At 36.9% G+C, this 22365-nt stretch overlaps 1 protein-coding gene across 1 annotated transcript in view; it reads left to right on the top strand.

The window, feature by feature from the left end:
- KCTD8 (potassium channel tetramerization domain containing 8) overlaps window positions 1-21881 on the top strand; it is a 237490-nt gene extending 215609 nt beyond the window's left edge. The window contains exon 2 of the mRNA XM_045881216.3: window positions 20991-21881. Coding sequence (XP_045737172.1) covers window positions 20991-21451 — 461 coding nt within the window. The 3' untranslated portion in view covers window positions 21452-21881. The remainder of the gene's footprint in view (window positions 1-20990) is intronic.
- Window positions 21882-22365: the final 484 nt, after the last annotated feature.

Raw genomic sequence — 22365 nt, 5'->3', positions numbered from 1 at the left:
CCCATGTTCTTGTAGTCACCAAGAAATGAAAACAGCAAATTTTAAAAAATAATAATAAAGTGGATGAGGAAAGCCCCTCTTCACTGGCCCCATACCCAGGCTCTTCTACCCAGAGAAACTAGTCTTATCAGATTGGTGTGCTTCCATTCAGCTTTTTACCATCTTTAATTTGGAACCGGAATACCTCCAGGAAAGATGCATTTGCTTTGCTTCTCTATGCCACGAATTTTAGAGAGGGCCTTCCTGAGAAGTGTGTGTGTCTGTGTGTGTATGTGGTATGGTGTGGTGGAGCTACCTATGATTGTCCAATTCTGCCTATGACATGGTTAGTTTAATTCTGCAACGCAGTGGTAACAAGATTGTCCCTCACACCTCATCTCATGTCTTCCAATGGTTTTATCATTAATACATGTGCCATTTTGTTTTCCATCAGCCTATGTGGTTTTAGCTTGGTTACATGGTTATTTGGGGATAATTAGATCTTTGCAGTATTATTCTTACAGGGAACATACTTTTTCCCTCCATTTATTCCATTTCTCCAGGTCTCTCAGTAAAATCAAATCATCCCAAAGTTTCATACTTTTCTTCATATACCTCTTGTTCAGTGTGAGACAAAAAATTATCAATTTATCCACAGTTAATTGAACAATTATATATATATTTATTTAATTAACACTGCAGATATAGAAGAAAGCAGTTGATTTTTCTATGTTGATCTTCTACCTAGCCTCCTTATGAAACTCTCTTAAAGAGTTTTTCAATTGTTCTAGATCATATCACCTAAAATAATGACACTTATTTTGTCCCTTTCAATATTTCTATTTATTTTTATTACTTATTGTATTGACTATACTCTTAAGGAAAAAAGTTGAACAGTAGTAATACTGTTTGATACTAGTCATTCTGACTGGTGTGAGGTAATATATCTACTTAATGGGAGAAGATATTTGCTAATGATATATTTGATAAGGGGTTAATATTCACAATATATAAAGAACTTATATAACTCAACACAAAAAAATATATTAATCCAATTAAAAATGGGCCGAGGTCCAAAGAAAACATATAGATGGCCAACAGACACATAAAAAGATGCTCAATATCACTAATCATCAGGACAATACAAATCAAAACCACAGTGAGATATCAATTCACACCAGTCAAAATGGCTAGTATTAAAATATGTCCTGTTTTTAACCAAAAAGCTAGTTAGAAGCTACTCAAATATTAAACATATTTTGAATATTTAAAATATCCACACATTGAATATTTAAAATATTCAATAGGGAAAATGATCAAGTTATTATTTTTACCTCTCGCATTTAGGGATTTTACCTCACATAAGTCATCTATTAAAAAATATCCTCATATTTTAGGGTGCCTGGGTGGCTCAGTTGGTTAAGCGACTGCCTTCGGCTCAGGTCATGATCCTGGAGTCCCAGGATCGAGTCCCGCATTGGGCTCCCTGCTCGGCAGGGAGTCTGCTTCTCCCTCTCCCACTCCCCGTTTGTGTTCCCTCTCTCGCTGTGTCTTTCTCTGTCAAATAAATAAATAAAATCTTAAAAATATATCCTCATATTTTCAACTTACTACTTTTTTTACTTGATGTTTTTGTCTTGATAATTTATATTATGTTTTATTGGTCACTTATTTTGTTCCATTTCATTTTTTACTTCAATTTTTTCCAAGCATGCTTTGTATTTTTATTCTTTTAGTAGTTTAAAATTTTTAACACATGCTTCACGTATTTTCCAACAATATGTAGAATTAATGTAGAGAATTAATCAGGATCTATTCTTCTCCCCAATATCCTAGTATACTATTAATTCCTTTCAACCCCTCATATTCCCCGTTGTAATCATTTGGATCTTGGTTCTAGATTGTTTAACATAACCATATCTATATTATGTCTTAGTGGTTTCTTTTTTCAACAATTTTTCTTATGTTCTTTGCCCACTTTCTTGGACTCAGGGGACTTATTTTTTGAGATACAAAGAAGTATATGTTCAAAAGCATGCCTGAATTTCTATGTGGGTATGTTAAACTATTTCTAATAGTTTCAACCACAAATGAACTCATGGTTTTTTTCTACACTTAGTTCTCCACCAGTATCTACCACCTCAATATGGCAGACCATCCAATCTATTATGAAGGCCAGAAACCTAAGTGCCCTCATGATACATCCACCTCCCTCACAGCTCTCTCTTCTTACCCACCACCAATTCATCACTAGATTCTATTCATTTGTGCATTCTAAAATTCTATACTATTTTCACCTCTCTCCATCATCATCCCCACCACCACCACTAATGTTTTACTGTAATTTGTTTTCATCTCTCACCTAGAAAAAAGGGAAAGGCTTTTAGTTGTTGCTGCCCTGACTGCCTACAGTCCCCTCCCAAGCCATTCCATTTCAGGGTGGTAGTTACAAAATACACATTTGATTTTTTTTTTTTAAAGATTTTATTTATTTATTTGAGACAGAGAGAATGAGAAAGAGAGAGCACATGAGAGGGGGGAGGGTCAGAGGCAGAAGCAGGCTCCCCGCCGAGCAGGGAGCCCGATGCGGGATGATCCCGGGACTCCAGGATCATGACCTGAGCCGAAGGCAGTCGCTTAACCAACTGAGCCACCCAGGCGCCCCAAAACATTTGATTTTGTTCCCAACTTTCTCTCTGGCTTAAATTTTTCTGCTGTTCTCCCTTTGTTCATCGGACAAATGCTAAATTTCTTCATGGTGCCTTATAAGAACGTGAATTGTCTACAACCTCTGTGGGCCAACTTCGGCCATGTTGCATAGATGTGCTGCCTTTATTCAGTTTTTATGATTTTTCATGCTTCCTTGCAAATGGAACTTTGCTCATGCTCATATCTCTTGCTCCTCCCTCCCCTGGTCATCCAGTACCTTATATAATTTCTTTACCTTCACAATTCCTTCCTGAGCAAAGCCCTTCCTTTACATTTTGTAAAACGTAACTTCCTAAAATATGCTATTATAATATCTGTTAATACCACTCTTATTGCAGTTACAACTTTGCATTACTTTGTGTGATTTTTAAATGAATGTCTATCATCATTAGACAAATTAAACATCATTGTACATTTTACATATTTCTACCATTGTCTAGCAAGATGTCATCCATGTATTGAGTCTCAACAAATATTAAATGTATGAATCAACAAATTAATAAGTTGATATTCATTTTTGCTGGAGTACAACCTTGACAAATTCTTTCAATGAGGCTCTTTGGGTAGTAAAATGTTTGAGTGTCTCCACAGATAATTTGTACATTTGAATGCTAAAATAACTGAGGATGAGTCTCTAAGTTCAAACTTATTTTTTTTTCTAAGACCTTCAAAGGTATTGATTCATGATCTTCTAGAAATCAAGAGTAGTCAGTGAAATTGTCAAGCTGAAACTTTTTCTTAATCTTTTGTCTATAGGATGCTTTATTTTCTCCTGGAAGTTTTTAGAATTCTCCTTTACCTTGAAATTCTGAAAATTCACTGAGATGCATTTATAAAGGTGTGACCTTTTTTTTTTTACATTGCTTAAAACTCAGTGACACTTTCAATCCGAAAACTATACTTATAGACAAGGGACATTTTTCTTCTATAATTTATTTTGTTATTACTGCCACTGCTTTCACTCTGATCTTTTTTTAAGGAATCCCTATTATTTAGATATGGACATGCTGGATTGATGCTTATCTTTTCTTTTCTTTTTTTAGAAAGAGAGAGAGAGGGTGTGTGGGGGGGAGGTGGGGGTGTCCAGAAAGGGATATAGAGAGAAGGAGAGAGAGAGAATCTTAAGTAGGCTCCAAGCCTAGGACAGAGCCTCACTCGGTGCTTGATTTCATGACCCTGACATCATGACCTGAGCCAAAATCAAGAGTCAGATGCTTAATCAGCTGAGCCACTCAGGCGCCCTGGATTGATTCTTATCTTATACTCTATGTATCATTTTGCTACAAATTCTAAGAAATCATGACATTTTATTCCAGACTATTAATTTTATTTTTAGCCAAGTTCTTCTATGTGTTCATTTTGTCATGTTCTACTTTTATAATAAAATATTTAGTTTCGGGGCGCCTGGGTGGCTCAGTGGGTTAAGCGACTGCCTTCGGCTCAGGTCATGATCCTGGAGTCCCGGGATCGAGTCCCGCATCGGGCTCCCTGCTCGGCAGGGAGTCTGCTTCTCCCTCTGACCCTCCTCCCTCTCATGCTCTCTGTCTCTCATTCTCTCTCTCTCAAATAAATAAATAAAATCTTTAAAAAAAAATATTTAGTTTCCCCCAAAAAAATATATTTTCATAGTTGTCAACTCTTAAAAGACTTAATATCCTCTCATTTCTCTCTGAAGATTCTTTTTTTTTAAGGATTTTACTTATTTATTTGTCAGAGAGAGAGCACAAGCAGAGGGAGTGGCAGGCAGAGGAAGAAGCAGGTTCCCTGCTGAGCAAGGAGCCTGATGTGGGATTTAAAAATAGACTTTTTAAAATTTTCTTCTATTCTCTGATCCATTTCTATTTGTTCCAGGCAAAAATATTTTTGTTTATCCAAGTCCCTCTCTTTAATGCTCTTATTTATGTAAAATGTCTAATTCTTGTTTTGTTTTGTGTTATATTAATGAATGAGTGGCTAGGTTGCATAGTATGAGTAGATGTCACAGGCTCAGCCCAGCAGATTTTCAAGTGTCTTTCTCCAACAGACTATTGTAGTGCCTAGGCTCTGCCTTACTGGGGAAAGAGGGTAGTATTGTTGACTGGATGACCTTATTTTAGAATGCTTTGTTATTTAACTGGTATATAGACTGAGGCCATCCCAACTACATATGCACAATACCCACCTCTTACTTTCAGTCAAATCAAGGAGAGATTTTTGTTTGTTTGTCTTTTACTGGGTAGATCACCTTTCCCTTTACAGACCCATCCATCCACCCCCTCACCTATACCAGACATGGGAATTACTTTAAAGCCCTTCTCCTTCATCCCTTGAAGGCATTATCCCCAGAAAAGTTGATTCTCTTTAGAGAACAGTTGGATTTTTGTCCTAGGGTCAGTGCTTCTTCTGCCTTCTACTTGGTGAAATGGACCAGCCCAGCCATATAAACAAGGCCCCGGTCTTCTGATAACTGACCCAGAAGTCCTTCCATTTCTTTTAATTAGTTTACTCTGGACTTGAGTTCTACTAAATTATACTTTATTTTTTCCTGTGAGTGTGTCAAGCTAATGTTTTCTCTGTTCTTCTTTAGACTGATCTCATCTGCTTTCTGTCACCCAGTTATTTTCTGTTCTGTTCATGAAGGTTTTCTTGTTTATTAGCACTGTCAAGGATTTAGTTCATTTGTTCTCGCTCTCTCCCCCATTTCCTGGCCATAACATATTAAAAGGTTTTGTAAGAGATTGAACAATTAAAAAAAAAAAATGGCCTGCCATTTTGATTCAATCTCCTCCATTTCTTTTTCTGTCCCTTCTACACTATTACTACATGAAGGTAGAATATGTTCTTAGTCTCTATGACATCTGTCATGATGCCATCTTCCCTGATGATTTTCAGTAAATACATATACTAATAAAAGTGAAATGGGTTTAATTCATTTTTCCCTATAATTACTTTGAGTTTTATAGAATGCCCTGTGCTAAAAGGTAATATTTTTAATAAAATTTATATTACCAAAAATTGAGTTATAAAACCACCTTTTTGTTGTTCATTAAATGCTTAGGTTTATATGAATTTTGACACATAATGCTAAGGATTTTGATTATAAAGTTTTATTCTAGTTATATGTATATTTTTGCTATTATAAACAAAAAAGGATAATAGAACAAATGCAATAAAAACAAACATTAATAATTCTCAATTGCTCTTTGATCTACACACTCAGAATATTCTCAGTCTTCTGAATAATCTTTGACCTTGATCTCGCAGTTCTACTTGTAAAATAGTTCAGAGCACACTAAAGACAAATAGAGCCGTTCAAGCAAAGGAGTTGTGAATCTTTAATCATTGGTTAAACATTCTTTTTGTACTTCTTTGATGCTGATATATAGTCACAGTTGTATTAAAATCATCATAATGTAAAAAAAGAAAAAAAAAGAAGAGAAGAAGGTAGCGGGAGGGGAAGAATGAAGCGGGGGAAATCGGAGGGGTAGACGAACCATGAGAGATGATGGACTCTGAAAAACAAACAGGGTTCTAGAGGGGATGGGGGTGGGAGGATGGGTTAGCCTGGTGGAGAAGAAGAAGAAGGTAGCGGGAGGGGAAGAATGAAGCAGGGGAAATCGGAGGGGTAGACGAACCATGAGAGACGATGGACTCTGAAAAACAAACTGAGGGTTCTAGAGGGGAGGGGGGTGGGAGGATGGGTTAGCCTGGTGGTGGGTATTGAGGAGGGCACATTCTGCATGGAGCACTGGGTGTTATGCACAAACAATGAATCATGGAACACTTCATCTAAAACTAATGATGTAATGTATGGGGATTAACATAAGAATAAAAAAAATAAAAAATAAAAAAAATCAATCATAATGTAAGTCATAATTCCCAATTAATTAGTGATCTTTGTGTACATTTCTTATAATTGAGTAAATGTAGCCCTAGTTTAGTTCCTTGTTATGGAAAATTTGCCCTAAAAAGAATGCATATGGTTGAATTTTCATTCAGACTTTACATAATTTGTTTAAGTAAGTGAGCAAATAGTGACCACCCCAGATTACTTTTCACTGAACTACATGAAGTCAAAACAGATATTCATTTCTGTGAATCCTGTGTTCTCAGAGCTTCGTGGAGAGTTCTGTAATGCATCCTACTGGGAGCATACTCTATTACTAATGCTTCATGTATTAAAAAAAAATTCTATCTTCAAGCTTTCAACGAATAACTCTTAACACATCTTGTAATTAAACATGGTTTTTCAAGAGTATTCCCAGTGCAAATTCTTCCTTTTTATAGCTATTTTGACGGATCCACACCAAAGGTATTACCAGTACATCTTTTTCTGTGGCAATGATTTCATTAACACCATTTCACAACCTTTTACTTTTAATCTGTAAGGCTTTAATGTCAGAGAGGGAGGTTGATGTTACTGCTGCTATTGAAATATTAGGCTTAGACTAAGTGCAATATTAAGTGACATGAGAAGTTCAAGGTGTCTCAATCGTGACAGAATCTATTCATTATTTAATTAGGCTCTGAGAGCTCTTAGCAGAAATTTCTGGCCTTAAGTGAAAATGTTTCAAGAGGTGCACATCACTGAAAGGTTCAGTTTTAAGGGTGCCTTATTGTACAAATATAATTCTGATATTTTGGAAACTATGATATCTGACAGGTCATGAGTCTTAAGATAATTCCCTCATCCTCTCTGGTTTTTCTCTGCTATAATTCTACATCTGTTTGTCAGTTTTCCTAGTTATTTCCACTGTGGAAATTTTATAGTGGAATTCACATCTTAAATATATATTTTTTCTTTAAACCATATTTGCTTCTTGACCTGTGTTTATCTAATTAATGTAAAATTTTTAATTGGTCTAAATTCACAAAAATATGCTTTTCAGAGGATATGACAACATAAACATTTGTTTCAAAGTAGGAAAATCTTAAGTTTGATAAATAGAGTTTGCCTGGTTAAAGTGCTTTTGTCCCAATAATGGTCACAAGGAACTGAGTTAGAAGTCACATGCCACGTTTTCATACATTTAGCCTTTTTAACTTATTTCTCATCAAGATAGCCAGACATAATATAAAATAATACTATATTGTAAATGATCTAAAGGAATTCTAACACTTAGGTACAGTTTGACACTTTTTTTTTTTTTTAAGATTTTATTTATTTATTTGACAGAGAGAGACACAGCGAGAGAGGGAACACAAGCAGGGGGAGTGGGAGAGGGAGAAGCAGGCTTCCCGCAGAGCAGGGAGCCCAATGCGGGGCTCGATCCCAGGACCCTGGGATCATGACCTGAGCTGAAGGGAGACGCTTAACGACTGAGCCACCCACGTGCCCGCAGTTTGGCACTTTTATCCCAATTTTTTTATAGCTGTGCATCACACTTCAATCCTATCAGATTAAGAAGACTTGAAGCTCATATGAGTAGTTCTAGCTCTAGTTTAAGATTTCAGGGAAGCTGATTTAAGCACCACTTTCAGGTTTTTGAAACAGTGTATCTCAGAGCTGAACTCAGTATAAGCTCTGAAGTCTGGCAGATGAACTTCTGAATCCTGTCTCTGCCACTTCCAAATTTGACCTGTCAAATCACATAACCTCCTAAGCCTTGGTTTCCTCATGAGCAAAATAGGCATGATAGGCCCTTACTTTATAAAGTTATTGTGAGGGGCGCCTGGGTGGCTCAGATGGTTGGGCGTCTGCCTTCGGCTCGGGTCATGATCCCAGGGTTCTGGGATCGAGTCCCACATCGGGCTCCCTGCTAGACGGGGAGCCTGCTTCTCCCTCTGCCTCTGCCTCTCTCTCTCTCTCTGACTTTCATGAATAAATAAATAAAACATTAAAATAAAACAAAATAAAAATAAAGTTATTGTGAGATGTAAATGAGATGCTATGTAAATGCATTTAGCATGACGCCTGGCCCATAGTAAGTGTTCAATAAATGTTTAATGTGAATGTACTCTTGTACTCACTTGAGAAACTATGAACTAAGAGAAACTGTCCTGGCTGCATTACTAAGTTTGTTTCTCTAAGCTCATTCTCTCCTTTAACTAATGGCTACACGGGAAAAGATGACACACAGTGACAGGTTGCTATGGGATGGTGTGAAACACTTATTTTACTACAGTACAACTTGGTTTCTGCATTTGACTATACTTCCATAATAAACTAGATATATTGGCTTTGTGTGTGTGTGTGTGTGTGTGTGTGTCTGTGTGTCTGTGTTTACCTTGTACCCTGTTTTACTTCTTGAAACAGATCTTTTCCCCCAGGACACAGGAATGGATGAGAACTTAGTGTAAGACAATAATAGTATTTTACCCACTCTGGTCACAGGCTCTAAGGCAGGGATGGGGGCCCATGGACCTGTTAAGAAGAGTAAAAGTAAATCCCTGAGATTCCTTAAATTGTATATATTGTTGTTATAATGATGGCTCATAAATACACACTGATTATATTTTTTTCTGCTTAATATAAATTTCTCCAGATTTTCTGATCAATAACTTAATATGTGCATTAAGAATTTAACTTTATGCATTTAGCATTAAGTGTTGAGTTCTCCAATGACAATACAATCAACATGTCACTAACTTGCTTCAGAAGAGAGGTTTTGGTTACATTTCAAGGTTATATGCATCTAATAAAATATCTAAACAGGTGTATAAAAATGATTTTTTCTGATAAGTTTAATATTTTATCTGGCCTAAAATACTCATCTAACAGGTGGAGCTGGCCGGAGGGATTACGGAGTCAAACACCCAAACTCCCTTTCTGTTCTTATTCTCTTCTACTATAATTGGGACTGGGGGACTTAGTTCTTGCCGTCACATCTGAGAGCTTTTTGGCCAGACGTGTAAAGGCCTTCTTTTTCTCTCCCCTCATCAGTAGTTTAGTATTCCAGGGATTTCCTGTTATTAAACTACCCCGATTAGTTGTCTCCCAACCCTCATCCTTGCCTTAGATTATGGGGCTGGGTTAGTAAGGTATTATGACAGGCCCAGTCTAGGTTATAAATCCACTCCTGTAGCCTGGCGTTTAGGATCTGTTACATAAGAAAGATAGGAACACCAAGCATATTCTCAGATACACATACACACATGGCCAATAAAGAATTTATTCCATTTATTTAAGTATGCTATAAGAGAAAAATCAACCTATAATTTACATAGGTGAGGCATTGAATACATGTGATATTTAGGATAATATCAATATCTCCAGTTTGGCTTGAATAGAAAATGAGAGTAATAGAAAATGAGTTTTGGAGTTTAAATTGGGACCACACCATAGAAAGTCTTGTTTGTGGGTCTAGTAGATTGAATATGTTGCTGAAAGCCTTTGCTTTTTTCTGAGAACAAGTACTATAATAAGAGCTATATTTCAGTGTTAGGTAGCTGGGATTTTAGTATAGATAGCAGGAAGTAGATATTAGAGATGAATAGATCTCTAGAATGTCATTTCAATAGATTCAGGAAGAGGTTAGAATGTGATTACAGTAGATTCAATACAAGTTAATGAGGATCATAACTGTGGGGAGAAGACTGAAATGAGAGGTGACTGAGACATTATCAAAGTAGGCCCAACGAGATTAGGCTGCTGTCACACGAGCAGGGAATCAATAGGGGGATAGGAATAGAAATAATGAAGAAGACTCTAAGACTGCAAACCTGGCTGATTATGAATATTGTGGTGCTTTTATAAAAAAGAAAAATAGAAAACATAGCAGGAGGAACTGGTTTACAGGGAGAGAATAATGAGCTCTTTTTTGGGCATATGGTATTTGAAGTTTAGGAAATGTCCAGAAGGCAGTAAACTTGTGGTGCTAGAATTTCATGGAATGATCAGTTGCTAGATGTGTGTGGAATCAGTTACAGATGAGAGACAGTTCTATGATTACATTATACACACACACATGCACACACATGTATATGTGTATATATGATATGTATATATATGTATGTCATATGTGTATGAGGGTAGGGAGGTGTGAGTATGCATGTGTGTAGAAAGAGATAGAAAAGAGAATTTTGTGGGAATGTTACTGTGTAGAGTGTATTGGGATGTGACATTAGGAGACTATAAACCTCATTATTGCAAATAATGGTTAATTTATATAATTGGGGAAAACAGACTAGAGATGATAACTGTTTTCTAAAATCCTATGGGCTATTAGTTGGAAGAGAAATAGGATGACAGTCTGGCAGAGACTGCAAGAGATTGTATTTTAATAGAGAAACTAAGATCCTGTAATTCAGATCCAATAACATCTGGTTGTTAAGGATAATATATTCTCTTACAGAAATGCCATAACTTAACATCTACTGAGGGCCAGACATGAGACTAAACAGACTTGTATTAGTTTCCAGAGGCTGCTATAACCAATTACCGCCCGCTTGGTGGCTTAAAACAACAAAACTTACTGTCTCAGGGTTCTAGAGGTCTGAAGTTCGAAATCACTTTGGGCAGAAATCAAGGTGTCAGCAGGAGCAAGCTGCCTCCACACATTCTAGGGGAAAATGCGTTGTCTGTCTCTCCCAGCTTCTTTCCTGTGGCTGCTGGTATTCCTTCACTTCTGGCCGCCTCGATTTCAATCCCCTGACTCCATGGTCTCACTGCTGCCTTGTCCTCTGTGTGTATCAGATGTCCTTCCAACTCCCCTGTGTACGGATACCTGTGACTGACTTAAGGTCTAACTGGATAATCCAGACTAATTTCACCATCTCACTATCCTTAATCACATCTGCAAAGACTTTATCATACAAAGTGACACTTTACAGATTCCAGATATTAAGAACGGATATATTTTCTGGGGCTGCTCTTTCAGCCTCCTGTAGAACTCATCCTCACACGTATCTTTACTTAAAGCAACGCTAGGAGGGACGCACCATATTTTTAATCCCTCTTAAGCAGAATGGGAAAAGAGTCTTGATGACACCCCTAGCTACACATAGCTAGTGGGTGTCAGAACACTGAAGCACAGTTTTGTTATTTCCAAAGGCGGAGCTTTTTTTTTTTTTTAACTGTCGCACAACTTCACATTAAACGGCTGTGAGCATCTATGCTTCCATTTTCCATTCACGTTACTGATTCTGCACTGAGCGGCTTCCATAATAGGCACACTTTTATGAATCTCAAAGTAAAAAGAGGTGGCACTCACATTAAATAGTATGGCAGCTACAAAACGTTACATCTCGCTGACCATTGTTAAAAGTACTTGAAAGTACTTACTGGCAGGAAAGCACTCAAGATCTGAAGAGATCTGACAAATAAAAATCCCCTCAACTGTGACTTTCTGCCTGCCATTTCTGCTGCTTCTGGAATCCAAGAGTATTACCCTCTTTTCTTTTTCTTTTTGCCTTGTCACAACCTCTTCTTCCCCTCTTGTCATCAAAAGATTTTTCTCAAGCCTGAGACAGCTGTTTCGTATTTATAATAGCAACGATAATTTACAACCAGCATGGTTTTATGTTCACATAAATCTGTTATACACAGCACATCACAAGTGTAGCCCCAGCCTGTATTTACAAAGCGCCTTCCTTTCCCCTCCCAGGGCCATCAGATGTGTTGTAGATACAATGTCTCATTAACCCTTGCCAAGCTCCATGCAGGAGTTATGATCCACAGTCTGTGGACATGAAACAAGCAAGAGTCGACTTGTGGTCACAAATTTGAAAAGCAGATCAATTATCCGTCTTATACAGAATGTCCCTTGAAAAGGGAGGTCATTAGAAGGTGACCACCTAGGTACGTGGAAAAACTTGTTAACAACATCAATAATAAGGGATGGTAGATTCAGAAGTGGGAACCCAGGATTACACAGGTCTTAATTCCAAATTCCAAAATGAGCCTGGGCATCTTAATGGAGTTTTTTTCTTTGAGGGGGGGTTTATTTATTTTTTTAAACACAAAAATGCTGAATGTGCCACAGAATCCTAGCTCCCATGAGTGAAATGTGGAGGGCGGTTTTAAATGTAGCGCTCAGACAAGGTATCTGTAACCATTTTGCATGTGATCGGGCTTCTAAAAGGACAAGTGAACACCTGATACCTTTCCTACTAGAAATATTTAGGTGCAACAATCCCGTACAATCACGTAAGTGATGTAGAATTCTTTGGCAGAGCAAAGAAAATGGGTTTTCCTCATTATTTATGGTTCCCAAATACTTTTTATTTCTCTTTAATAACTTAAAAGGAATAATATAGGGGCCTTCCCAAATATTTAGAGTAACTAGAGAGACTGTAAGCCTCTTCTTATAGCTCACTGCCAAAGGCTCATCTTCTTCTTCACTTGTTTTTGTTACACCTTGTAAGCTTAATTATACTTGGGTTTATCTTTTTTTATTTTTTTTTATTTTTTTAAAGATTCTATTTATTTATTTGAGAGAGAGAGAATGAGAGAGAGCACATGAGAGGGGGGAGGGTCAAAGGGAGAAGCAGACTCCCTGCCGAGCAGGGAGCCCGATGCGGGACTCGATCCCAGGACTCCAGGATTATGACCTGAGCCGAAGGCAGTCGCTTAACCAACTGAGCCACCCAGGCGCCCGGGTTTATCTTTTTTTAATTAAAAGAAAACAAAACAAAAAGATGTTCTTTGGGAATAAAACAATTCTCTATATGCTTAGCCATTCTTTTGTAGGTAAGACTAATTTCATTTAATTTAACAATGAGTTACTGAATTAGTATGAGCCCAGTCATGCGGGAGGTGCTTCAGGAAATGCAAAGCTACAAAAGAAAGAATCTCCGTTCCACAGTGACTAAAAGTTTGGATGTGTATCTGTGTGTATGCGTTGTGGAGCAGAACACAGAGATGAAAGTTAAAAGTAGTACGGAAATGACTATTATTTAAGACCAAATAGGCTCCTTACTTTGAGATAGATTCAAACAAACTGCTATGGGTCATTAAGAGAGTAGGAGCAAGAAATTATAACCAAATGTGAGAATGGAAGGTTTTATGCTGAAAACACCATTTGGCACAGGCTCTGAAGGGTGGAAGGAATAGAGTCCGTGGGGAGGAAAATAGGCATGAGTTAAGCAAGGCATTTACCAGAGGCAACACGTATATTTTGGCTGCTGTATCGAGAGCACTACAAGATGGGCTGGGATAATCATTTGGGTCACACTGAGGACAATCCTCAATGCCAAAATATGGTATTCAAGTTTCATCCTGTGTGCAGAATGAACTATTTAGAAGGTTTTTGTACAAGTGAGACACTTGATGGAATTAGACTTCAGGAATATTTATTTAGCAACATTGCAAAAATAGTTTGAAGTGGAACTAAAGCGAAGTCAGAGAGCTGGTTAAGAGACACAGTAAGGGGTAATGAGAAACCTGTTAGAAGTGGTGGAAATGGGAACAGAAATGAAGGGATTGACTTAAGAGCCACTGTAAGAGTAGAATTAACAAGACCTGGAAGTAATTGGAAATAAAAAATTAGTCCATTGGGTAGCCAAAGGTGACCTTGGAATTCCACTACAGAAATAACTACTAGGAAGACACAGATACATGAAATGGAAGGATAAGATTACTTTTGAAAACCTCCTCAAATATATGTTCAATTAAACATATATTTTCTCTCACATTTTTTCCTAATGCTACATTACATTTGCTTATTCACTTTATTAGTACGAAGTGACAGAACAAATCAGCTCCTGAACTGAGTGACCCAAGGAAACAAGACACGGTCACTGCCCTCATGGAAACCATAACCACCTTACGTAAGATAGGACAGCAGATGTGTGACTTTGGGACAAATATTTATGTGGGGATGATGGGAGCTTTCTTACCTCTCTGTGGTCATCTTGGTGAATATTTAGTAGCATAAAAGGTAGTGAATGTTCATTCAGTAATGAATGATGTAATAAGTAGTAGATACTATAGATATTCAGAGAAGTAAAGATCATTTTATTAATTTGGTCAAGCAATTACTCTGATTAAGACTTCATGATAGGCTAGAAAGGCAGTTTCTACCTTCAAGGCATTTAAGTTTGGGACTGGGAGACACACTGTAAATAAATAAGTACAATCAGAAGTTAGCAAATACAGGGTGGGTCAAAAGAGTGGACTAGTGACTAATCATGTCAGGATGGAAAAAGGAGTACCACAGCATGTTTATCTTTCCAAATTACACTTCTTTTATTTTCTTTTTTATTTCCCTTCATTCATAAAAATGGTTAAGTAATGATAGTAGAGACTAGAAAACATGAAGAAATGAGTGTAATTTTTCTCATATAAAAGTTAATCTTTATTTATTCAAATAGCCTTTTACTCTAATATGAACTCACCTCCTGTATGGACTTTAAGTTTTAATTTAGTGTGAGAATTTAACTGATGAATTAAAAATAATGCCCATTCCTTAGTTCACTCCAATCACAATTGATCCCTGCTCCCTCCTTCCTGCCTATTCAAACTTTAGTTACAGGTGCATTACTGTCACCCTGAGCCTGATGTACGTGTGTGTGTGTGTGTGTGTGTGTGTGTCCTTCCTCTTGGAACTACCACTATGCCTGGTACACAGTAGGTGCTCAACAAATGTTTAGAAAATCAAAATAGAGGTGTTTTTTTTTTTTTTTCCCTTTTGACTCAACTGTTTAATACCTAGAGACATGTGGTGCTAATATTTAAGATGGTTTGGTTAATTCTGTTCAAGTAGGACATAACCATTCACACACCAATGAATTTAGTACTATTAAAGGGTAATTTCCCTTCTGGGAACTGTGCCTGTTGCAGATATATTTTACATATTCAGTCTTTTTTATCATCACTACGCAGGTAAAGAGATTAAAATAAAAGTTTTTTTCAGGTGTGCAGTTGTACACGTAGACTACATTTGGAAATGCCTGTGTATTCCAAGAAAAAATATGGAATTCTTCAACATGTTTACACCCAGAACTACCCAGAAGTCACCTGTCTTTTCTAAAGATGAAAATATTAAGGCTTAATTTCTGTACTACACTAGCCACCCAAATGACTCAGAGAAGCTATAATTTCCTCCGTTTTGTACCTGTGTAATAAAACTCAATGGAATTCATCGAAAGCCCTGTTTTGCCCAATTTTACAATTTTGGCCCATTGTGATACTTTCATTTTGTTTTATTCTGTTTAATGTAATGTTTTTACTATTGCCTTTAACTCACACATTGTAATATCTTAAAGGAGAGCTTTTGTGCTTTATTTTCTCAAATAAGTTCCTTTTAGGACATGAAAATTTAATACTTCATAGCCTCTCAAATCTATCAGAGAGAACTTCATGGCAAATTGCTTTGACATATGTTCTCTCCTTTCTTAGTATAGCCTTATGACTAGGTATTTCTATTCTTATTTCATTTTTACTAGATAAAAAACTGAGGCCTAAAGAAGCTAAGAGACACCTGGAAGCCATGTGTTCGTAGGTACCACGTGTAGAGACAGAGTTAGAGTGGAAATATTTGGTTCCTCCATTAGTTGTCTCAAAATTCAAATAAACAAATTGGCCATACTACCGATGGCCAAATCACATGGGATATTTATACTGAGTAATAATAATTAACATTGTGAGGATTTACACATGCCAGGCACCACCTAAGTGCTTAACATGTGTTAGCTCCTTTAATCCTTACCACAATTATGTGGAAACAGAGGCACAAAGAAAGTCAGCTAAGGAAAACACACCTAGTAAACTGTCGAACTAGGATGTGAGCCCGGCCAGTCTGCACTGTGTCTCCTTAAATGTTATTCTCTTTGTTTGTGTTTCCATGACAGGAACAGATTTAATGAAACAAATGTAAACTGATAATGTCTTCTAAACTACACTTCCTATCAGTAAACTTAGAGAAAGTTATCCTTGAACCCTGTAATTCTGCGAAGTACTTTAAAGGAAATTGAATTTGTTTCCACATTCTAAGAGGTAATCTTTATTAATGGTCACTCATTAATGTTTTATATTTAATATCTGATTAGAATTTTACTGCCTGGAAAATCCCTTCCTATTCATTATATAATTTAGAATTACTGAACTTCATAACATAAATGAATTTAGGGACCAACCCCAACATTTTAACGGACAAAGACCAAATTTTAGAGAGATTCCATGACGACCTCAAAGCACTTTGTTAGAGTGACTTAACCAAGCTCAAACCCAGATCTTCCAAGGCCATTCCCACACTGAAAAAAAATGTGAGCATAATAAATGAGTATAGTGTGTGTGTGTGCTCATGCGCGTGCACATGTTGTCTACTGACTGTTCCTTAAAAAAATAGTACTTGTGCAGAGGCATGAGCTAGTTAGCTGGCTTGCAAGTCTCCAAGGTAAGGCTGTCATTCCCCCTGAAAGACGATCAACTCCTAGATGAAAATCCTAATGTATTTAATGGCAAATAGCCAAATGAAAAGATTTAATCGTCCAAATACTTTTAGGAAAGTTTCTAGGTATACGTATGTATTGGATATTTTTAAATAATTAACTCCTTTTAAAAGTTAAGTCTTAAATAAGTAACAGATTTGCTTATTCATTGACTTGTTGCTTATTCTAATAATTACCAGTGAGCTTATTTATGTGATGGAAGAAAGCCCAGCTGGTAAGACCACCAAATTACATTTTGTTTTCTTTTCTTAAACTCAGTCTGATTGGTGCTCTAACTCAGGAGGCAAGATGCTTTTAGGAAGATCATTTAGATATATATTTTATTCTATCACAGTTGAAGAGACACAGAGAAGTTTCTGACATGCATGCTGTTCCCATATATGCAGGACTTGGATTTAGTGCTATTTAAATAATTTTTCATCTTGTGCTTAGGGCATTTCATGTGGCTTTGGTTCATTGAATGGAATAATATAAAATTAGAGTTTTAAATTATCCCTGGAAGCCTACAATTAGCAAGCATTCTCAAGGAAACTAAGCAACTAGAGTAAATCATAATTTCCTCTGAATTTTATTTATTTTTCTTAAATTTCATGTCATAAAATCCCATAAATTATTTTATTGTTGTATCTTAGCCCCAGTTTGAATCCACTAAGTTATCAGTAATTATTTAAAGTATGCTTAATCAAATAGCAATAATAATACATAATATGTTAGGCATTACCAAAAATCTAACATTAATCAAAAGGAGACTATTTGTTCCTCCCAGTGATTTATACAGAAAACTGTCATAATATTCTGTACATTCAAAAGTGTGGACTAAGTAAAGTTAAAACTTTTCCTTTAAGTCATAATAGAAACATCTGAACCTGTTTGGTCTGCTGATGGGAGCCCAGCTTGCTTAAAGATAGTTTATGAAATAGAAGGAGTGAAAAATAAAAGTGTATATTTGCTGTTTCTGGTTAATATCTGTACCTATTCTAAGTTCTTAAAAAAGAAGAAGAAGAAGAAGGAGAAGAAGTTCTTAAGATCATAATAAATTCAGGTTCCCACGTTTGTTTTTTTTTTTTTTCAGAATTTAAAGTCTATAGTGGGAGACATTCTAAAGTGTTCATGCATTTTAAACACTCAGTGTATAAAATACCATAAAATAGCCTGTGCGCTTCACCTGAGCACTTACTATGAGCCTCCTCTAGGTCCTACCACAGTGCCTGGCTCATAGTGATACTCAATACAACTCCATTGGCTAAACTGATTAATGCCTTCTTCACAGAAGTCTTCCTGGATGTTCTGTCTTATACTTAATAGCAATTCATTTCCAACACACATATGTTGCATTCTATTGTATTATGGAGTTTCTGCATCCATCTGCCATTAGGCACAATAATCATATGTAATTTATTTAGCTAACACATGGACTTTATATAACTCTGTACCCTCCCTAGCATATCAGAATGAAACATTTGCTCTGGTGATACCTAATACCTTTTTCTATACTGTTTTCCACTCTGATGTTACCTTACTGCCTTGGTATTCTACCAAATGCTCTATTCCCCTGCCTATTAACAGAAAAATGGTTTCTCATCACTCAATTATCCTAAGATATAAATTGGTTTTCCCAGGTATTTGCAGTTAATCTTTTAGTCATTATTGGGAATGAAAATCATTGACTCTTCTGTAGGGATTTCTGGTCAAAGTAAGGCAGGAGACAGACAGAAAAGGTAAAAAGCATTTATTTATATCCTATCTTGGAGTAGCCTGGCAGTCCTCATGCTAGCTTGAGGTCACACTCACCCAGAAAGATAATTAGATAAATAGATGCTACACTTCCTCCACCACCCTGAGCTCCACGTAAACACATACATACAAACCCTTCAGCAAACCTAAAATCTCCGGAGGTGGCCCTGAACATCTGCCCATTAGAAAAAGTCACAGTGATACATGCTGATTGTTGAGATTTATTGTATTAGACCCTTTAGTATGGTATTTCATTTGATCTCAACCTATGAGGAAAGTACTATTACCCCATTTTACAGATGAGAAAATTGAGGCTTAGAGGAGCTATGTATCTTGCTCAAGGCCACTAGACTGTTTGCCAGAGAGCTAGAATTTGATTCCAGATCACTAGGACTTTAAACCCATTTCCTTTTCAATATTATTACCACTCAAATCTGATGCCCTTGAAACACTGATCCTGCAAGTAACACTGAAGAAACATGGTTAACACCAGCATGGGTCTATTAGTCAGAGTCATACACGTTGATTTGTTTCCCCACTTTTCTGAGTAGTATAAAGTATTCATATTGGTTATTAATTCATTTACTATATATTAGACTGAAGAAAGGTTCATAATCTTGGCTACAGATTGAAATCACCTAGTTCTATTAGATGGCCTGATGGCCTGATGGCATCTCATTAAAGTAGAGTGTCTAGAGTTAAGACCAAGGCATCAATAAGCTAAGCTTTCCAGGTAATTCCTTATGTGGCCAAAGTTGAGACCCTATGGGTTAGACCAATTGTTCTCAACTCTGGCTACACAATAGAATCTTCTGGGCAATTGCTTAAAATTACTGATGCCTTTCCCCACTCCCCATTCTGATTTATATAACCAGTTTATAAAAGTTGACTACAGGAAAAAAGTAAGATTTGAGTAACATACTTCTCAATGGTTGGGCTTTAGTTAATCAAGGTTTTATTATAGTTCTGGGTATCTGGTGGCATTCAATAAATGTTAAATGGAGGTCCTAATCCCACAGCAGAGTCAAGAAGAATAAAATATGCCCCCTCTTGGAAGTAAACTGTTTGTGTATTTGAAATAATTATCTTGGCAAACTATCACTTTCTGGGAAAACTGTCCTCCTAGGTAATTTACCTCAAATGGTAAACCTTGTATTTTAAGAAAGTACTATATTTCAACTATATTTTCTCACCATAATATTAGGCACATATATATCTTACCTCACTTTCATAATTCTCTTCAAGGAAATAGACAGGAAACAAGATTAAGAGACTGAGGATAAGATTTAAACCAGTCTCCCACTTGGAAACATAAATGAGGCTATTGTGCCTATGAGCCTGAAGAATACTACTACTTTGTAAAATAGAGCAATGATACTTTCTGCTTTTATAATGGCAAATATATACACAAAGGACTCCTAGCCCAATAACTAGAACAAAAATGAACTAAGTGTCTCATGAAACAGTTATGGAACTAACAAGATATTTACATACGATATCTTTTTTAGATTTCAGGAACTAGTAACTAAAATAACAAAAATCTTCTTTTCAGCATGAAGTTATTGATGATTTATGATGGCAGAAATGCTCATTAAGAAAACCCCCTAAACTTGATTGTATAAATAATTAATCAGCATGCTGCATGTTTCAGTGTGCATTAATAAGGCTAGGTGTCATATTTAGTTCCTCAAATGCAACAAACAGCAATTTTTTGAAGATAAATATTCTTGGTTTAAAAAAATTTTAAAAATATAAAGCTTGGGGCACCTGGGTGGCTCAGTTGGTTAAGCGACTGCCTTCGGCTCAGGTCATGACCCCAGGGTCCTGGGATCGAGCCCCGCATCGGGCTCCCTGCTCGGCGGGAAGCCTGCTTCTCCCTCTCCCACTCCCCCTGCTTGTGTTCCCCCTCTCGCTCGCTCTCTCTGTCAAATAAATAGATAAATCTTTAAAAAAATATGATGAGGGGCGCCTGGGTGGCTCAGTCGGTTAAGCGACTGCCTTCGGCTCAGGTCACGATCCCGGAGTCCCGGGATCGAGTCCCGCGTCGGGCTCCCTGCTCGGCGGGGGGTCTGCTTCTCCCTGTGACCCTCCCCCCTCTCATGTGCTTGCTCTCTCTCTCAAATAAATAAATAAAATCTTTAAAAATAAATAAATAAATAAATAAATAAATAAATAATAAAACTTATTGAATTTGACCTTCCCACTTCTTATTTAATTCTTCTACTTTTTTTTTTTCTTTTCTTTCCTCTTCTCTTTAGGACCACCTCAGAAAATAGCGTCGCCTAAACAAGAACATGAAGATAGGAAACACGGCAAAGTCACAGATAGAGGGAGTGAAAGTGGGACTTCCTGTAACGAGCTCTCCACCTCCAGCTGCGACAGCCACTCGGAGGCGAGCACTCCCCAGGACAAGCCGCCCGGTGCCCAGCAGGCCGCAGCGCACCAACCCAACACCTTAACACTGGATCGCCCTCCCAAAAAAGCACCTGCGCACTGGATGCCCCCACCAGACAAACGCAGAAACAGCGAACTCTTTCAGACGCTCATCAGCAAGTCCCGGGAAACCAATCTATCCAAAAAGAAAGCCTGTGAGAAGCTAAGTGTGGAAGAAGAAATGAAGAAGTGTATTCAGGATTTTAAAAAAATCCACATTCCAGATTATTTTCCAGAGCGCAAACGCCAGTGGCAGTCTGAACTGTTGCAGAAGTATGGCTTATAGTAATCGTCACGCTCCTGCGGTATTTCGATGACATTCGACGTTTACTGCAGTGTCACCACCTGGCTATATCCTGACGATGGTCAGTGTGATCCTTGCCGCTCTCCCTTTTTGTGAACAGTGGATGTGGGACGGTATTTTCCTTCATTCTTTTTTGTTGTTGTTGTTGCTGTTGTTTTTAGAAATATGATTTTGAAAAACAAAAAATAATAAGTGTTTATTCAAAATGGCATATCTGATTCAAACCGTTCTGCAAGAATGAAAGTAAAATGTGCATGATCAAGAAGCTTCGAATCTTGATTTTTGAACTGTGGTCAACTGGATATGTTTGTCATTTTGTAACTCACCAAAAACAAGTCATCGTATCTCTCCAACGAAAATGACAGTATGGATGAAGCAACATCAATTAAAATGTTAGATGATGGTTTTGGGACCCAAATCCAAACCTGTTTAAATGTTAATGCAATAAAACAAGTTATTATTTTTGCATGAACACAATGTAACAAATAAATCACAAGACATAGGGAAGATCTGTTTGTTGCTTGGAAAGAAAAAAAATTACAAAAAAATAAAGCAAAAAAAAAAAAATGTTTCAGGCGAAGCCTATAAATGTAAACTGTCTAGGAGATTGATTTTATTTGTTCTGGATCTGTGATATTTTTGTGTATGTGTATGGTGTTCTGTATGTTAAGATGGTGTAAATATGCCTTATGCTGTTGTGTTCTGGCACTGACATTCATATATTAATGCAAGTCATGATTATTTCTGTTAAATGAGTCCTTACATCAGGCTGTGAAAATTGGTATAATGATCTGAAAGATCCTATTATCCTGTTAATCAAAATAATTGAGGAAAATGGTAAAGAGCTTTATGTATTTATTAAAAAAAAAGGAAAATGTATTAGAATTCCTTGATTC

The sequence above is a fragment of the Mirounga angustirostris genome, unplaced genomic scaffold (assembly GCF_029215605.1).
Source record: "Mirounga angustirostris isolate CCGP_5_RB_7025 unplaced genomic scaffold, mMirAng1.0.hap1 SCAF_2, whole genome shotgun sequence".
Taxonomy (NCBI): domain Eukaryota; kingdom Metazoa; phylum Chordata; class Mammalia; order Carnivora; family Phocidae; genus Mirounga; species Mirounga angustirostris.
The sequence above is the reverse complement of the archived record's forward strand: the minus strand, read 5'-3'. Positions and strand labels throughout refer to the sequence as shown.